The sequence below is a fragment of the Desmodus rotundus genome, chromosome 3, assembly GCF_022682495.2.
Source record: "Desmodus rotundus isolate HL8 chromosome 3, HLdesRot8A.1, whole genome shotgun sequence".
Classification (NCBI taxonomy): Eukaryota; Metazoa; Chordata; class Mammalia; order Chiroptera; family Phyllostomidae; genus Desmodus; species Desmodus rotundus.
The window spans coordinates 113,409,033-113,426,831 of record NC_071389.1 but is presented as its reverse complement, the minus strand read 5'-3'; the positions used below and the strand labels follow the sequence as shown (position 1 = coordinate 113,426,831).

General features: G+C 49.1%; 1 protein-coding gene across 12 annotated transcripts in view; it reads right to left on the bottom strand.

The window, feature by feature from the left end:
• CACNA1C (calcium voltage-gated channel subunit alpha1 C) overlaps window positions 1-17,799 on the bottom strand; it is a 628,485-nt gene that overhangs the window by 80,869 nt on the left and 529,817 nt on the right. For all 12 annotated transcript variants that reach the window (XM_053920870.2, XM_053920869.2, XM_053920860.2 and 9 more), the window contains 8 exons: window positions 17,401-17,507; window positions 15,050-15,137; window positions 14,398-14,505; window positions 12,999-13,051; window positions 12,542-12,688; window positions 10,943-11,144; window positions 9,206-9,364; window positions 8,483-8,593 (listed from right to left, as the gene is read on the bottom strand). In XM_053920870.2, coding sequence (XP_053776845.1) covers window positions 8,483-8,593; window positions 9,206-9,364; window positions 10,943-11,144; window positions 12,542-12,688; window positions 12,999-13,051; window positions 14,398-14,505; window positions 15,050-15,137; window positions 17,401-17,507 — 975 coding nt within the window. The remainder of the gene's footprint in view (window positions 1-8,482; window positions 8,594-9,205; window positions 9,365-10,942; window positions 11,145-12,541; window positions 12,689-12,998; window positions 13,052-14,397; window positions 14,506-15,049; window positions 15,138-17,400; window positions 17,508-17,799) is intronic.

The following is a 17,799-nucleotide window of genomic DNA, read 5'->3' as shown; positions in this document are numbered from 1 at the left end:
CTCAACACAACACTTGTGTGTTGTTGGTTAACTTTAGGCTGCAGAAAACACTAGCCCAACAGCATACAGGCAAAGAGTTCTTGAAATACATAATATGGAGATGACAAGGCCTAGAGACGAGAAAGAGAGGAAGTGGTGAAAAACTGGGCTCAAATCTTATGGAGCCCAATAGTGGGTGGTACTTGTCACAGAAAAGGACAAGCGATAGTTTTAGAAATTAGTAGCTTGGTTTATGCTGTGTCTTACCACAATCAACCTTCCAGGATGCAGTAAGATGAGCCTTGAAATTATATTATAGTGTGAGGCAGAAATCTGGGTTAAGGGGCAGAATACATGACTTCAAGCGGAGAGATGTGAGAATACCGGAATTGCAAAGTATCAGTTTTAAAATGGAAATGAGCAAGAAGGACATGACAAGGCAGAAGGTAAAGTTCCTTTTGTTCTGAGGTAGAGAGCTGGATGCAAACTCCCAAGCTGAGGGATCTTACACAGTATACATTCTATCGGGACAGCCCTTTCCCCAGAGGCCTCAGTGACTTTTCGGACATTGCTGTGGTCTCAGTATTTGTTTACCCCCAAATTCACATGCTAGAATCCTTATGTAAGCCCAGTGGAGTCAGCAGGTGAGGCCTTTGGGAGGTGATTACTTCATGAGAGTAAACCTTTCAAGAATGGGACTAATGCTCTGATAAAAGAGATTTCACAGAGCTCTCTTATCTCTTCCACCCCTTAAGAACCCAGCAAGAAGGCACCAGCTGTAAGCCAGCAAGAGGGCCCGCCCCAGAGAATGCAACCATGCTGGCGCCTTGATCTTGGGCTTCCTGCTTCCAGAACTGTGAGAAATACATTTTTGTTGTTTATATGCTACCCAGTCTGTGGCATTTGTTACAGCAGCCTGAATGGACTAAGGCAGACACGATCTCACTTGATCTCACCATAGGCTGCTAACTCAGTCTTCCTACTTCACAGAGAAACTGAAGAATGGGAAGAACAGTACATGGAGGAACTATATACCCTACCTGCCCACCCCCAACTCATTCTGGGTGATGCTGAGGTGGGAGCTAGGCTTTCTGCTTCTCAATTTACCAGAATTTTCTCTTTGTGGAATCTGGGGCAGTAAATGATCAAGCAAAGAAATGAAGTAAAATTTGCTTTGTAAAGATGTAACGCCTCACAAGAAGTACTGCACCATGCAGAAATGTACAGCACACTTAAAACTGTGAGAAGGGGGAACTGCTGGTGAAGGGTACAGTTAGAGCCAGAGGTTAAGTTGGAGAGACAGGAGATTTTAGCAGGTAATGTAATTGTCTGGTAAAATCATACCAAGTCTCTCAAAGGTCCTTAGCTTTCAAGAGGAGGCAATGGCCCCAGTGTGCATCCTCTCCTGATGGACACCTCACTTTCTCCTTCCTTCTCCTGGTCCTTTACTGGCTCTAAGGAAAATTCCTCTTGACCGCTCATGGCGGAATGTGCAGGGATGGGAGTCCCTCCTGCCCCATAGAGGGAGCCCGGGCCTGTGGGATCTTGCCTGCAGGGTCTTGCGGCCCCTCAGTTGCTGCGCTGGTGGATTTAGAGGAACCCTGGCCCTGCCATTCTTCTTACTCCATCTGCTCAGGCTGCCCCAGGTCCTTGTGGGCTCACTCAGGGCCTTGGTAGCAGGCCTAGCAGGCAGCAGCCCTCCCTCTTTTGCTCATTAGTGGCTATGCATACCTTTCTCCCATGCCTCTGTTTCTGTCAGAGATGGCAGTATTTCAGAACCTATCCATTGGCGGACCCTGCACTGGCCTTCTTTGGGGGTCAGAGGGAACATCTGATTTGGGAAGTGAAGAAAAACCACAGTCCAAATATGACTCCCTGGCCTGAGCATAAAAGTGGGTTGGGCTTGCAGCTGGTAAAAATGGTTGCTCTTTCCTGGGTCACACAAGTGAATCTGCCTCTTGGATTGGGGCTTTAATCATCTGCTAGGTGCTCTCCCCACTTCTCCACCTGCCTGGTGACTGCCAGGACCCTGGTCCCGTTCCCAGGACAAGAAAATGCCTAGAACAGTGGGTCCATACCCGAACAATTGGGACCCTCAGCCTCAGACGTTCCCTTCATGTCTGTATGGGGCGTGGGGGCCCCTGGAGAACCCTAAGCTGGCTGGAGGATGTAGGCCATGATGTTGTCAGATCATGGGAGGAAAGCTGTCTGCCAAAGGGAAATCAGATGCTGGATCTTTAAGGAAAGAAGGTTCTAGACATGGATAAAGCTGATGGAGGAGACAGAGGGGCTGGGCTGCAGAGTTTCTTTGCACAGAAACATGCCCTCTTTGAGTGCTGCCTGCGCCCCCCGCCCCCCTGCCCTGCGTTCCAGCGTTGCTGCTACCTATCGTGTGTGCGGTTAGACCCAGGCCTCCCCTGTCCCTTTGGTCACAAGCCCAGTGAAGAGATGGCAGCCAGTGATGACTTCTTCCTTCTTGACCACACCCTCTGGGTGCTCCCACATGCTGCTCACTTAAGCAGGGCAATAATCCTTCCTTAAGAACAAAACAGGATGCAGACAAAAGATTACTCTGGGGCCACCGGAAACCCTGGGATTCCCTGCACTGGAAACCCTGGGATTCCCTGCACTCGACAGGCACAATGAGAAAGAAGTAGGCAGTGGCCTTTGTGCTCAGAAAGCCCAAGGCCAGCAACAATGACTCTCAGGCTGAGACTTTCAAGATTCAGAGAGACTGGCCCTGGTTCAGGCACTCCACAGGACTGACCACTGTGAGGGCCACTCAGGAGCCTCTTCCTCCTCACTGCTCCGCTGCTGCTCATGTCGGAGAGACTGAGCCAGGCTGTGCCTGGTGCTGTGGTGTGTGGCCCTGGCAAAGGTCCTGAGCAACTCTGATTCTGCAGCGTCTCATTCACCAGGCTCCCTTCCCGCTATGGGTCTTCTGTTGCTCCCAGCCCAGGGAAGGACAGCGAGGCCATCGATGGACTCCTTGGGACAACAGCCTGAGGACATTTGTCAGCATCACTATGGCTGCCAACCTCACACTCTTTCTGTCCCTCTGCTCTCCAAGAAGCAGCCAAGGTTTCATATCCTCTTTCCTCAAAGATAACAGGGGCTTCCCCAAAGCTGAGAAAATACGGTGTCAGCTGAACTGTAACTACCCCATTGTTAGCTGACACTATAAAGATGTTGGTCAAATGCCCCATGTCCAAGGGCAGGTGGCAGGAGTCACAGGCCCAGACAATTTGGAAGTTTTGCTGCAAGGCAGGCTGGAGCCTAGCAGTAGAGGCCAGTGGCCAGGGTGAAGGTGCCAGGTGTGGCGGGCTACCTGCCTGGAAGTCTGGAGCCCCCTTTGGAAGTGGCGTAAAAGCTATCAGGCAGCAAGTACCAGTAACTGGGGTGTGCAAGGGCAGGCTCTGCACCCTGGGAAAGGATCAGGTAAGAACCGGGCAGTGGCTTAGGGCACACAGATTTGAGTTTCACTAAGGCACTAAAATGCTAATTGGGAACCCTAGTCAGAGGCCATTCAGCCACAGCAGCAAGACCAATTCCAGACCACATCTGCCAGCGTACTGCCTGCCTTCCTTAGGACCCATTTAGGATCGGGGTGGAAAAGGGTCCACAGGGGGAGAACCTCAGCACTTGCAGCTGAAACTGGGGGGACCCAAGGGTGACTGGGAGAACTGCCCAACTCAGGAGAAAATCCACAATGGGGACCCCAGGGCAAGCGGCTGTCTCACCCTGTCAAGAGGGCTTTCATTACTATCAGTTGATTACTGGTAGAAAATTACCAGCTGGAGAAAGAATAGGGAGGATGAAATAAACTATTTGGCTTCACGAAGCCGCAGCAGTCGGGCTGAAGAAGCCAGGACAGACAGAGGGCAGCAGAAGCTGGAAATGCCACAGGGAGGAAGCAGTGTCCAGACTTGTGCTGCCCTGTGTGCTGCCACTGGCCACATGCAGCTAAAGAAATATGAGTTAATTAAAGTAAATAAAATTTAAAGATCAATTCCTCAGCTGCACTAGCCATATTTCAAGTGCCCAATAGGCACAGGAGGCTAGTAGCTTTTTCATAGACAGTGCATATGGGACATTTTAAATACTGCAGAAGTTCCATTAGATAGTGCTGGTCTAGAAGCCTTACTTCGTCCCTTAGGTCTGAAATGCCTTTGGGCCCTAATTTGTCCTGCATCATGAAACTGAGCCCCAAGACGTCAGGTGCTCTTATTCAAGAAAGCTGGGGGCCAGGAAGGTCAGAGAGGGTTTTCACTTTGGTTCCATTCACATCTTGGGACTACTGCCAGGCTTGGAGAAAGGTGAAAAGATAGACCAAGGCCTTGAAGACAGAGAGCTGCCAGAGTCAAATCCCCCATCCCCCCACCTGGGTCTTTCCCTGGGGAGGTACTGAGAGGCGGTGAGAACTGCATTCCCCTTGAGCAAGCAGCAGCCAAGGGGAATGAGATGAGTTCACAAATAGCAGTCCCTGCCTCTTCACCCCTACACAACCCATGGACAAGCCTATGGGGGGAGGGGCATGGCACCTTCTATTTGGGTGAGTGCCTCCTTCCCTGGGCAGATGGATTTCTATTGAGAGAAGAAAGCAGAGCCCCATCCTCTGCTTCTCCTCCCTCCACCTTGCCCTTGTGTCAACGGTAAATCACAGGCAATCAAGTCACATCTCCACTCCCGCTAGTGCTAACACCTGTGCTTAGAGCATAGAGTCTGTGACTGGCATTGGTCTGGAACCAGGTTCCTGCCTCTCCTGATGCCAGAGTTGCCCAGCTGGGTTGAAGCCTTGGGACCACCCACCCAGTGTCATCCTATTGGCCATTCAGGTCTTGTCCGGTGGCTCCCTTTTCTCCTGCCATCCTCACCTTGGGTAAGGCTCAACCTAGAGTTTTAATGGGGATTATATTGTCTATGGATCAGTTTGAAAATAAACGACATCTTTATAACACCAAGTTTTCCAATTCATGAACATGACATATTTTCCCATTTGCTAAGTTTTCTTTAATTCCTCTTTCTGAAATTTTATAGATTTTCTGCAGAGATTTGGGGCTTTTTGTTAGACTTACTCTTAGGATTGGGTATTTTTCAGCACCTATTGTAAAGTACATCTTAAGAGTATTTTCCCATCTTTTCTGATAAAATTCAGTTCATAACAGGAAGACAGCCCAGCTATTTAGTTATTTTCAAACCATTTTAACCAGAAGTTTTTCATGCTGACTGACTTAGTCTGGCACAATCCGGTAGGACTCCGGTGCTATCTGCTTATCTCCCAGGTGCTCCTTCTACTCTCAGGAAGAGATTTTCTCCAGCTTGCTCTCAGGTATTCAAATCAGTCCTACTGTATCTTCTTTCCTCCTGTCCGGACTTTACCAGAATCAGATCCCTGAGGTTTCTGTGGGGACTGAATTGCTCTAAACTGGTTAATATTCACCCATAGTTCCCTGTGTGTTTGGGACAGAGTGTGAATGTAAGGAGTGGGGTAGTTGAATCTGGGGTAGGGATTTGAGTAAATTCATTTTCCATAGAATGGTGATAACAGATAGAAATGAAGAACTCGGGAACATTTAAGCACCATGAAGACAATGAAAGAATGAAAGCAAGAGTACAAACTGACCAACTGATGGACTGACTGACCAGCCAATCACACAGACAAAAAAGATAGAGAAGAAAAGTCAAGTAGTGGCGACTTTAAATAACTTCTCCCTGGCTGTGACTGACATCACTCTTTGACACCCTCGATGCCAAACCATCCTTTTACAGCTAATGCTTACAAGTGTAAACCTGTTACCCATCCATATCATATAGAAACGACCATGCTAGTGAGCTAAAAGGTGCAGATGGAATTCCAATCAATGGGGAGACAGGAAAGCTGTTCTGTACTTCAGGTCATTGTCAGAAGCCCTGGTTCTTGGGCCAAATACAGCTAGACATTTCTACCAGAGCTTCAAGGAGTTTCTGGTTTGGTTTTTTGCCCGACATTTTTGGGGATGCTTTTCCTGGAGTCTAATCCTTAATGAAGAATATTGCTTAATAAGCTTTCAGGAAGCCCTGCTTCTGGGCAGCCTTCTCCGGCCAGCCTCCTCTGGCCAGCCAGTTCAGTGACCCATGTCCCTCTATTGCCAGAACTCACTATAGAGGTATCCACAGAAAAGGCCCATTTTCCTTTCTTTTTACATCATAAATTGGCCCTGTCAGGTGGAATGCAAATGGCCCCAGGATGGCTCTCTTTCTTCTTTAGGAAATGTCTCTTTTATTTTTCCCATATTTTCACAATAGATAACTAAGGATTGAGGAAACTAGGAGGCACTTTATGGTTTAGACCATCACAACTGGCTAGTTACTGAGAAACTGGCTTGTCCCTAGATGTGCAGGATTATTTAGGTGGAATGGCTTTCAAGTGGAGGCCCTTATCCGGTGGCAGGGGTCAGTATCATTTGCTTCCTAGGGAAGGTTTGCTGAGTACAGCTCTGTGCTCATGGGACCTGGTTCAGGAGGTCCCCTGCAGTGCTCTGCAGACTACATTGGGCATCATCAGAAACACACCTGAGTCAACTGTGAAATGACTCAAGGCTTTGAAACATTTAAACCATATGTCTCATGAAACGAGATGAAAGTGATGCCAGATTCCCTAGCTAGAGGCTGCCATCTGAGACTAAGGCTCAACTTGGCAACATTCCTGCATTCCTGCCCACACCTGGTCATGTTGCCGTGGGCTGTGAACCTGTTGGTAGTCCTGGGCTGCAGGTGAGCAGAGGTGCTGTGGGCCCTACAGAAGGTGGCAAGGGACATTCATGGTCTTCTATCAGCCAGGACAAAAACTTATGCCTCCAAATAGGACTAGGTGTGGAAGGGAAAGTGAAAAAGACTCTCATTGCTGCCCTGGAGGAGGAAGGAAAACACCACTTTTATCACTACATGAGCTTCCTTAAGCGCCTTATTCTCTGAAAATTAGCCAGAATCCCTAGGCATTCTTTGAGTGAGAGGAAGAATCAGCACTTTAAGAATATTTTCTGTCTTATCTTTGAAATACCTCCAAGCTTGTTTCCCTCTTTTTGAAAAGTACCCAGCAGAAAGATGCTAACAGGTTGGTATGGAAGTGCACTGAAATAAGGCAGAGGTGTTAGATTCTGTTCCAAGTTATGCCCCTTAGTACTGGTGTAATTAATATTATACTTAATTTCTCTGAACTTCACTTCCCTCCTCCATAAAATGGGGGATGCTAAGACCCATCTTATAGGGGTGTTTTGAGGATGGCATGCAATGAGGTATGTGTAGCACATGGTAGGATATCAAGCAATGTTAGTTGAGTATTAATTCAAAGAAGATGATGAATAGCTTGTCAATGAACATGGATCAAAGAGCCAGGGAACACTCACCCCCCTGCCCCATTTAGTTCTGGGATAAGTAAAAGTTTGAATAAAAATGGAATCTATGGCCAGGGACTCCTCCTATTTGCCTTCTTTGCTCTGTGTGGCATCTGGGAAACTAATAAAGGAGGGGAAGAGAAGGTTCAGAAAATCAGAGAGATTTTCTCAAGTCAGTAATGGCACAATTCTCTCAGGACCAACTCTTCCCTTCTCATCACTCTCCAACAGGTGTTGAGGCAGCCAGGGGAGCTGCTGAGGTGCTATACACCCTCCCTCAGAAGTAGCTGCCCTTGTTGTAAATTGCAGGCCAGCAGATGCCAGTGATTCTGACCATCCGCAGGGGTGGGAGATGGAAGGTGCTGCTCAATCCAGCCTGCTCCTCCAGGATCCAGGACAATGGCGATGGAGCTGGTTGAGGAGGGCACAGATAATCCAAGGTGATAGGAAACCCAGCCTTCCCTACCCTGCCTCATTCATCCAAGGGTTCTACTCTTGTCTTTCAAACTTTTTTTGAGGAGCTGCCTATGAGAAGCAGCACACAGACATTTGCAGGTAACTGCCCTGCCTGTACTCCAAGGTGCAAGGGAGCAATAATGTGGCCTCTGAGTGGGAATAGGAGGCCTGCATGGGTTACTACACTGAGCCCTGAACAAATGCAGCCCCAGCTGAGCTTTGTACAATGAGGTTGGTCTGTGTGGCTGATGAAATAGGAGGAGGGGAGAACAGAGGCCGGAGTGGATCTGGGGGTCTGGGCCAGGAGAGGTTTGGTTTGCCCATCTGTGGGTGTAGTTTCTTCTAGATTATGTACTGGGGGATAGGGCTGGAGACAAAGTGAGAGATGGGAGAAGAAAGAGCATCATCTGCCTCCCCCTGGATGGAAAGGCTCAGCTCAGGCAGGAATCGGCTTCCTGTATGACTCAGCCATGGTCCGGACCATGAGCTGAGATTCTATTTTAAAAAGTTGGCCTGGTCCATTCTTGGCAGATTTAGTAGTTGGACCATTCATCTATCATCAGAGAAGATATGGACCTTCATGGATTATTTCTGCCCCTCACTCTCCCTCTTTCGATGCTGGCCTTCCATCCCTCTGGTGCCTGCACACCAGATGCTACTTCTCAGAGACCTACCTTGGGTTTAAAGGCAATGAGCTTCAGAATCATCTCCACAGTGAAGAGGCCAGTGAAGAGCATGTTGAGGATGTTCATGGCAATTTTAAACAGGCAGCTCTGACCGTAGTGCTGAGGGGAGGGGAAAAACTGTGAAAATGAGGCAGGGATATCCCTACTCCTCACCCCCTTCATCTCAACAGAGACCTTCCTTGAACTTCCAAGATCTTCCAAGTCCTAGAAGTCTATCCACATCTCTGTTGTCAGGCAAGTGGACTCAGGAACTCTTACAAGTTCTTCCCCTCTCTGCCATCTCTGAAAACTCAGGTTGGCAGAGTTCTATGTCCCGGCTTTGACTGGTTATGAGAACTTTGCAGAGAATCCCAGAACTCAAAGGGGCTCTAGTACGACTGACCTCCCTGAATCAACCTCCACACGCCATGCCTTGCTGATAATAATGAGCACTTCGAGCTCACCCTCTGTTCTCCATTTCCTGCACACTCTCCATTTTCTCAACCTAGGGGCCAATGGATTCTTTCCTGAAGTCCCAGAGAGGAGCTCATCCTTGAGAAAGAACACTTGTCTTTCTCCACCTGGGAGAAGAGGATAGATTTTCTGGTCTTTCAACTTTTAGCCACCAGGAAGGTGCCAAACCAGAGAGGCCTGTGCAACCCCTTTCCACCACTTTTCCTCCCACGGCACTCTCCCCGTGCAGGTATCACAGCATCAGGGCCCAGGACTGACCTGCATGGCCAAGCAGATGGTGTTGAGCAGGATGAGGACAAACATCAGGTACTCAAAGTAGGTGGAGTTGACCACGTACCACACTTTGTACTGGTGCTGGTTCTTGGGTATGTACCTCCGCAGGGGCCGGGCTTTGAGGGCATATTCCACACACTGTCGCTGGGAGGGAGGCAGTGGGAGGGGGCAGGAAGGGGAGAGAGTGTGGTTATTTACAGGGATGATGTGTGCGAGGTGGCAGAGGAGGGTGGGATTTTGATGAAACCCTGGGGGTAGGGTTCTCTAGGAAAGAGATAATCTACTGCTATAGCTCATTTACGGGCTTCAGGTATTATTTGGACTTTTTTTTTCTCTCTCTCTCACTGCCTTAATAAGGAGAGAATCTCCTCTGGTTAATCTCTTTACCAAGCTTAGCTGAGGAGTATGGATCTCCTTTTTTTTTAACTCGTAATGCCTGGTATCCTGCTAACACTAAGTTGGCATCTTATTTCCTATTCCACAGACTCTCCATGGGGCACTTCTCTCCTCAATTTTTCCTTCCTGTCCTAAACCAATCTTTCTTATTTACCAGTGTCCACAGATCAGAAGACACAGGTCATGGATAGGCAATGAGTTCTTGGGCTAACTAGATTCTTGGGACTCCAGCACAGAACCAGCTCATTTCTCAGCACTATGCCCAGAGTTCCAAGTCAGGCCTGGGGAGTCACTCCTGCCTCTTCTCTGACCCCCAGCCGCCACATCCAGTCTCTAGACCTAATCCATCTCATTTCCTCCTATTTTCTCTATCTCTACTATCATTAACCTGGGAGTAGATGAGGATCTTATCATCTCTCATCTACACTTTCTAACTGGCCCCCTTCTTTCCTCTCTACTGACCCAAAGTCCATACAGCAGCCAGAATGATGAGTCTAAATCCAAGATGTTGACATCAGAATCTGTGAGGGTCCAGCTGGCCTGACTAGGGTAGAGCTGAGCATCTGTGCCCTGCTCCTTCCCATAGGCAAATCGGAAGTTGCTCATAGACAGGGATTTACTTCCCCACAAACTCTTCTCATGGAGAAACCTACCAGGGGACCTGACCCCAGTGACTACATGCTATTATGCACTCTAAGAGCTTCATTCCTCACCAACAGAGCGGCCAGCTCTTGTTCCCAAGCTAACAGCTCTTCCTTTGTCATGGAGCACTTGGGAATGTCATGCCATGTCATGTCATGGTCCTGGGCATTACTAAAGCATTCCTACTTAAGCCTCTTTCCCACCCCCACTTCATGCACAGGCCTCAGGGTTTTACTTGGCAAATCATTTAATAGTGGTTTTCTAATGTGGTGCTCTTCTCCACTCCCTAAACTCTCAAGCCCTCATTGTTCCAGTTTCTTTCTTCTTTACCAATGGGGCCAACCCATATGGGCACTTTCTAATTCGTCAGTTTCTAGATAGAGCATGAGGTTTTTCCCCCCAGAGTCTATCACAGAGTCTTCTAAAGTAGGCACTTAAGAAGTATTTGTCAGCTGAATGAATGCACTTGGCAGATCTGGTATTTGCATTTCTTTTGCTCAGGCTTCTCCAGAAGACTGGGAGCCCTCTTCTCATTGAGCAGACAGATGATCGCAGTATGCACATGGATCTGTCTCCTCACTATAGCTTCTCTTCTGGGTGGGCCTCAGGCTGTCAACTGCTGTCATTCCTCATGTGCCCCGCTTCCCTCTCACCGCCTTGTTCCTCTCCTTCTGAAGAAGCTACCTGGTTCTTGTCCAGCTCACAGTTCTTGTACTCCTGCTCTCCCTGCTCCTGGAAGGTGACGATGACGAAACCCACGAAGATGTTCATCATGAAGAAGGCAATGATGATGATGTAGATAATGAAGAAGATGGAGATCTCCACTCGGTAGTTGTAGATGGGGCCCTTGTCTTCTGTGTGGGAGTCGATGGAGCGGTACAGCAGCCTGGGGGAGGAGACAGACCCCACAGAGGGAACTGGAGAAGCAGCATCACCCCTGTGGAAAGGTGGCACTGCTGCTTCTAGGGGTCCCTGGGCTCAGGGGTGCTGGAAATAGCTCTAGGCTGGGAGTCAGAAGGTCTGAGTTCAAGTTTCAGCTGTGCCACTTACTGGCCTTGTGACCTTGAAAAAATCATATAACCTCTTTGAGCCTCAGATTTTTCATCTGTAAAATGGAGACAATAATTCCTGACTTTCCCACCTGGCAAGGTGGTTGATATAACGTATATGAAAGTGTTTTGAAACTGTCAAGAATTATTTTAATGTAACATGAGTCATGGACATTGATTTCAAATACTGGAAATATTGGTAAATATTGAAACAGCTTTGCAAACTGACAGACTCAGAGGATGTTACAGTGAACATAAAATAAGTCTATCAGAGGTCTAATATCCATTTGGATAAAAATACTAGATAACCAATGACCCAGGCTTACTGAGATCACCAGTGATGGTTTGGATTTACACTGAGATGGTGTACATGTGTGTGCACCCATCTGGGCCTGGGCTCTGTGCCCAACGCACTTGTTCCTCCTCATGCACAGGGACTGCCTCCGCTCCTTCTGTTCTTACCCAGCACAGTACTTGATTATGCTCTAGGTATAAGCTATATTTTACCATATAATACTGGAAACTCTTATCTAAGATCATGTGCTATTGTTGACTTGTAAATATGTAGAATTTTCTGACTTTCAGATGGTGATTTCACTGGAATACAAAAGGGCGGGGGGAACAGGTGTCTGTACAAAGATGTGTAGAGCACCTGATGGACACGCTGCCTGGTATGGCTGACACAGTGTAAAGGCGACCCAGCTGGTGGCCTAGGCATGAAAACACTGCCTTTGCAGAGAAACTTGGACCTAGGCTTCCATCCCTTATTTACTTCCCACCATAAACATAGGCACAGCTTTCTCTAAGGAGGCTAGTAAAACAGACATGTCCGCCGTCTTCACCCACATTGAGTGCACACTGGGAGTGATAATCTTGAGTCCTGTGGTGATCGAAGGGCCCACACTGGAGAAGTTCTCTCCACACCCACCCCTGGGTGCCATGAGGGTGATGACTAGAGAACCCTATCATTGGGGCTTACTCTGAGGTTGGGAAGAAGCACTAAAAGCAGCTCATTTTTGGTTGGAGTTTCTGAAATGCTGACATCTTCTAGGGAAAGAAGAGTCTATGTTTCAGCAGTGATGATGGCCTCTACACCCGTACACCTGGGGAGGAAGCTGGTAAGCAGGATCTCTGGGAAGGAGTGTGGGACAGGAAGGAAACTCGGGGAATGTGTGTGAGGACAGTGTCTTGGCTTCTAATATCAGGGTGTATAGGCCTTCATTTGCATACTCACTCCGGCCACCCCTCAAAGGTGGAGACAGTGAAGAGAGCCATCATGGCTGCCAGAACATTGTCAAAGTCAAACTTGCTGTTCTCCCAGCTGCGGGGCTGGATGATGGGGTGGTCAACCTCCCCATCCTTGTATGTGATGTAGTTACCCCTGAGAAAGGAAGAGAAAGAGTTAATTCTGGGAGTCTCTCATCTCCTTTCACACCTGATCCACCAGTGACTCTCGGCATGCTGGGTGGGATGGGACTAGTTAGGCTTAAACCCTACAGTTCTAGCCATTGGGAGGAACTTCAGTGGGTGAACCTGTTACCTGTTGTGTCCATGGGACCAGGTTATCCCTAGGTAAAAGTCCAGCTGCCACTACTGTCCGAGAAAGAATGGGATGTCCCTCCTTTCACGCCAAGTCACCCACCCCCTGAGTTGACCCGATTGGCACTGCTGGCCCACCAGCCTGCACTCACTTGCATTCTGCCTCCGTCTGCTTGGAGCTATCTGAACAGGTGTACAGCTTTCCCTGGAAGGCAGAAGAATAAAGGGATTGGAGATGTTCATTAATTAATGAATCAATAAAAAATGTGCTAGGGCAGCAGTCCCCAACCTTTTTATCACTAGGGACCAGTTTCATGGAAGATAACTTTTCCATGGACCGGGGTTGGGGGGATGGCTTTATAGCCCGCCACCGAATGCAGCTTAATTGTTACTTCCCACTCACTGATAGGGTTTGGATATGAGTCTGCAAGCACCTGATTTATTATGGTCTCTGTGCAGTCACATCTCTCTGCTAATGATACTCTGTATTTGCAGCCACTCCCCAGTGCTGGCATCACCGCCTCAGCTCCACCTCAGCTCATCAGGCATTAGATTCTCATAAGGAGCGCACATCCTAGATCCCTCACATGCGTTGTTCATAGTAGGGTTCCTGCTCCTAGGAGAATCTAATGCCCCCACTGATCTGACAGGAGGCAGAGCTCAGGAGATAATGTGAGAGATGGGGAGCAGCTGTAAATACAGATGAAGCTTCGCTTGCTCAACTACCAGCTGCTCACCTCCTGCTGTGTGGCTTGGTTCCTAAAAGGCCATGGCCTGATACCAGGCTATGGCCCAGGGGTTGGGAACCCCTGTGCTAGAAAGTGGAGACAAAAAGCACAAGGAGAGCAGCATCCACGTGGGGAAGACCCAAGTCACATACATAAAGTACTCTGAACCACAGGAACCACTGAAATTCAACAAAGGGACCTCCATTCCATGAGCGTTGAACTCTCTCTTGAGGAAAAGAGCAGTGGAGCTGAGCTTGGAGCGATGAACTGGGTGGGAGGAAATCATTATTGGGTGGGTGAGAGAGGGCAGGGGGAAGAATGCTTCCAATGGGAGAATAACAGACATAAAAGGATTAAGGCAGGAAGGAAAGAGCAAACGCCAAGAAGGCTGGCCCACCTGGAGCTGAGGGGCCTTGTCAGGAGGCAGTGAGAGAGAGCCAGGAGAGAGGTAGGGCTCTGAATGCAGGGCAGGAGGGGGCAACTTGGTGCTGTTGATAAAAGGGAACTGCTGCCGGTTTTGCACAGGTGCCTGACATGGAGGTTTCAGAGCAGAGGAGTCCCTCTCCCTTTCTTGCCAGAAGGAAGAGCAAGACCTGAAGGGCAGGCAGCACCTAGCGGGCAAGGGGTCTTTGCCTGGTGAAGCAATGCCTCCTTCCAAGCCCATCCCTCTTATGGTCTGGGAAGCTGAGAGCAGGGCTGTGGTGACTTTCCCCGCAAGTCTGACCAGGCCGTGGCCCTCTTTCTGCTGTATCTGCTGGGTCCCTTTCTCAGGAATCCTGGTAGGAGGAGGAGGAGCCAAGACAAATTAGAGCCAAGACTTTACCTTGAAGAGCTGCACCCCAATGCAGGCGAACATGAACTGAAGCAGCGTGGTGACGATCACAATGTTCCCGATGGTCCGGATGGCGACGAACACGCACTGAACCACGTGCTGCAGTGGGAGAGCAGGTGGGAAGGGGATGTGGGTTCAGGAAATGCCTGTAGGATGAGCTTCCTTTGTCTAAGCACAAGCCTCCCTGAGGAGGCAGCATGGGCAGCCCTTCACCACAGTGGGCATCTCAGACTCCAAGAGGAAAAGCACCTTCCAAAGCCACATGGAGATGAACGCAGTGGAACGCAAAGGCCCCCATTGGGCTCTAGGTAACCAAAGGGATGAAAGCCCTGCTAACTTCCCATTTTGTAGGTGTAGGAACAGGGGGGCCTCATTGCCACTGGGGGCAGGGGTTTGTGTGTGGGTCTCCTTTTTGCAAAAGTTTTGCTTAGGAGTCTAGATTTTGAGTGGCTGCCTGTCATGGTTCTTGGAGTGGGACTGGACAAGTAGGCAGGAGAGTTCAGGCTCCAACAGGGCAGGTACTCGATTTGACCATTCCCTCCCACTGCAGCCTACCCCTCTCCTCAGCTTAGCTTCCGCCAGTCCACAGACTGGTGGGTGCTTGCAGGGTTGATGGCTCCCGGCTCAGGCCCACCCTTCTCACCTTTAGTCCCTTGGCTCTGTTGATAGCTCTCAAGGGCCTGAGGACTCGCAGAACTCGCAAGATCTTTACAACATTGATTGCACTGGACCTGGGAAAGAAAAGCAGGGCAGGGAGTGAGCTTCTCCTGTTCTTGGTAAACTAGCAGATAATGTGGAGAGGGGTATCCTGGAAAGCCAACCTCAGGCAATTGAAATTGTGAAGGGGGGCTTTCTCACCCAGGGACCCTGCTCTCCTCCCAGCTCCTACCCCATGGGGATATGAGGCTTGCCTGACACCTGGACTTGCCTGTGGTGAGTAAATAATATGAAAAGCAACTCACCAGGAGTTACTAGTAGTATCACGTGCTTCTCAGGGTTCTCCAGACTTATCACAGAGATAGCTTTGGATGTGCAGACCTGAGTTCAAACCCAGCTCTGCCACGTACCAGTAAGTCAATGAGGATCAGTTTCCTAACTTTTCTGAGCCCTTGTTTCTTCATCTGTCAAACTGTGTAGGAACCACTTCATAAGGTTGTTGTAAGAGTTAAGTACAATGTGAGTCATCTAACAGTGTGCTTGGATACTGTGAACTGAATCAATGGTGGCTTTATTATCATGTCTAGGAAGACATCACTGAACTTGAAACACTATACGAATTGTGGCATTGCAGGCCTGTGGCTAGAGGCACACAGCACGGGAGAAGATATTTTGGTGCTTATCTCTAAACACGTGTGCTAGGTAGTTGCCCAGTATACTTATATGTAAATGCTCTGGCTCATAGCTCAGTCAGGACTTGAAGGAATGATTCTACACAATAGGTCCCACACACCTTGCATGCCAGGGCCACAAAAGAACCTCTGGGAGCCTCAGGCCACTGTTGTCCCTAGTAGGAAGAAGGCACTAGTGTGCCAGGCCCCAGCAGCCCCTCTGCAGGAGGGGCTATCCATCAACCCAGGTGGCCTTTCACCTTGCCAGCTTGGTGAGCAACTCTGAAGTGAATTCTAACCCTCACAAAGCTAACCATCTGATTGAGATAAGCTTCTCTAGCTTTTGGAGAGCCTTATGCCCACCTTGGGACCTAAAAATGTATGACAGGCCAGCAAGTGCTCAGGTCATTCTTTAGGTGGTCAGGATGATGTGCTCAAGAGGGAGCTGGTAGAAAGATCTGATTTCTCTGGTTATGGCTCTTTTATTACAAAGGATTCAAAGGACATTCCTACCTACCTGGGTATCTCAGGGAGGGAGTCGGTTTGCACTTAATCACAACAGAAGGGATTTAAAGGTAGATGGGAACAGCACAAACAAAAGGGGGGAGTTCTTGGTTCAAGGTTAAATAGTGATTTCATGGTTGTGCTGAGATTAGAATCAGACCTGTAGGCTTAAGGGGCAGATGGTTGTGGGTCATATTATTGATGATTAGAGGAGAGTCTGACTCCTACACCCCAGTCTCCACGATTTCTAGGCTGACCATGAAAACCCCCGTGGGCAAGGAGACCCAGAGTTGTTTCTTTGCCGTCAGTGTGACCTCGGGCACGTCTCATCATGTTGTGAAGCTCAGTTTTGCTCTCACAAACTGGCAATAACTGCACTTGACCTGCCTACCTCATAGGTTTTTCTAACGACCATAGAAGAATGTGTATGTGAAAGTGCTTGGAAAGTTCAAGTGCAGGATTAGCATTATTTGCTGATAAAGCTTGGGGGAAACTTGTAATCAAAGTCTTTTAAACCTGAGCAAGTTTGCAACCTTGGTTGTACAGTGGAATCACCTGAGAGCTTTTAAAAATCTTGAAGCCCAGGCTGTACCACAGACCAATTAAATAGAATCTCTGGGGCAAATGTCTTTTTAAAAGCTATTTAGGTGGTTCTACTCTGTAGCCAAGATTGAGAATAATTCTTCCCCTCTACCCCTGCTCCTTCCCTTCCTCTCTTCCTCCCTCCCTCTCTCACCAGGTGCTTTTACTGGAGACAGAGGTGAGAGGAAGGGAGGGAGGATGGACCAGAGATCAGGACAGATGGTGGCAATGGCAGGCCCATGGAGCTGAGGGCAGCCCACGGCACTGGGCACATGGTGGAGGGGGTAGAAAGGCCCTGGAGACATTCTTCCCATTGTAATTGGGTCTGGCCCTCCCGTCACGGAAAGACCTAGACATTTGACTGTATTCTTGCTGGACTGACATCCCTCAAGTGTGACACCACTGAGGCGCGACATGGGCACAAGAAATGAAAGCCGCCACATGTACAAGTCAGAGGCCCCACACCAACCCTATCACAGGCCCATGGGCAGAGGGCAGGAAGGCCCTCCAGAGTCTTATGTCCTGTCTGACACCCATTCCTAGCTGCATGCCCCACCATGGCGGAGGGAGCCCTACTCACTGGATGCCAAAGGAGATGAGGGACACGCTGACCACTAGCAGGTCCAAGATGTTGAAGTAGTTCCTGCAGAAGGAGCCCTTGTGCAAGAAAGCCCCGTAAGCAGTCATCTGTAGGGAGGCACAGAGAGACGCCGGTGTGAGTGGCACCTGCCCAAGCCCCAGGGAGCCCCTCACACCACTCTTCCCTCCCGCAGCACCCCGAGGTGGGCCCCGCTGAAGAGCAGAGAGGTGACAGAGGGCTGGGGTGCAGGCAGGACTGAAGAAGCATACAGTGCCAGAAAAGGGTTCTGCAACCATTTACACAGCCACTGAAGAATCCCCGGCTCAGGATCTATCAGTGGCTCCTTCTACCTACCAGGCAACTCCAGACTCTTCAATCCTGTATTTGAGGCCCTCTCAA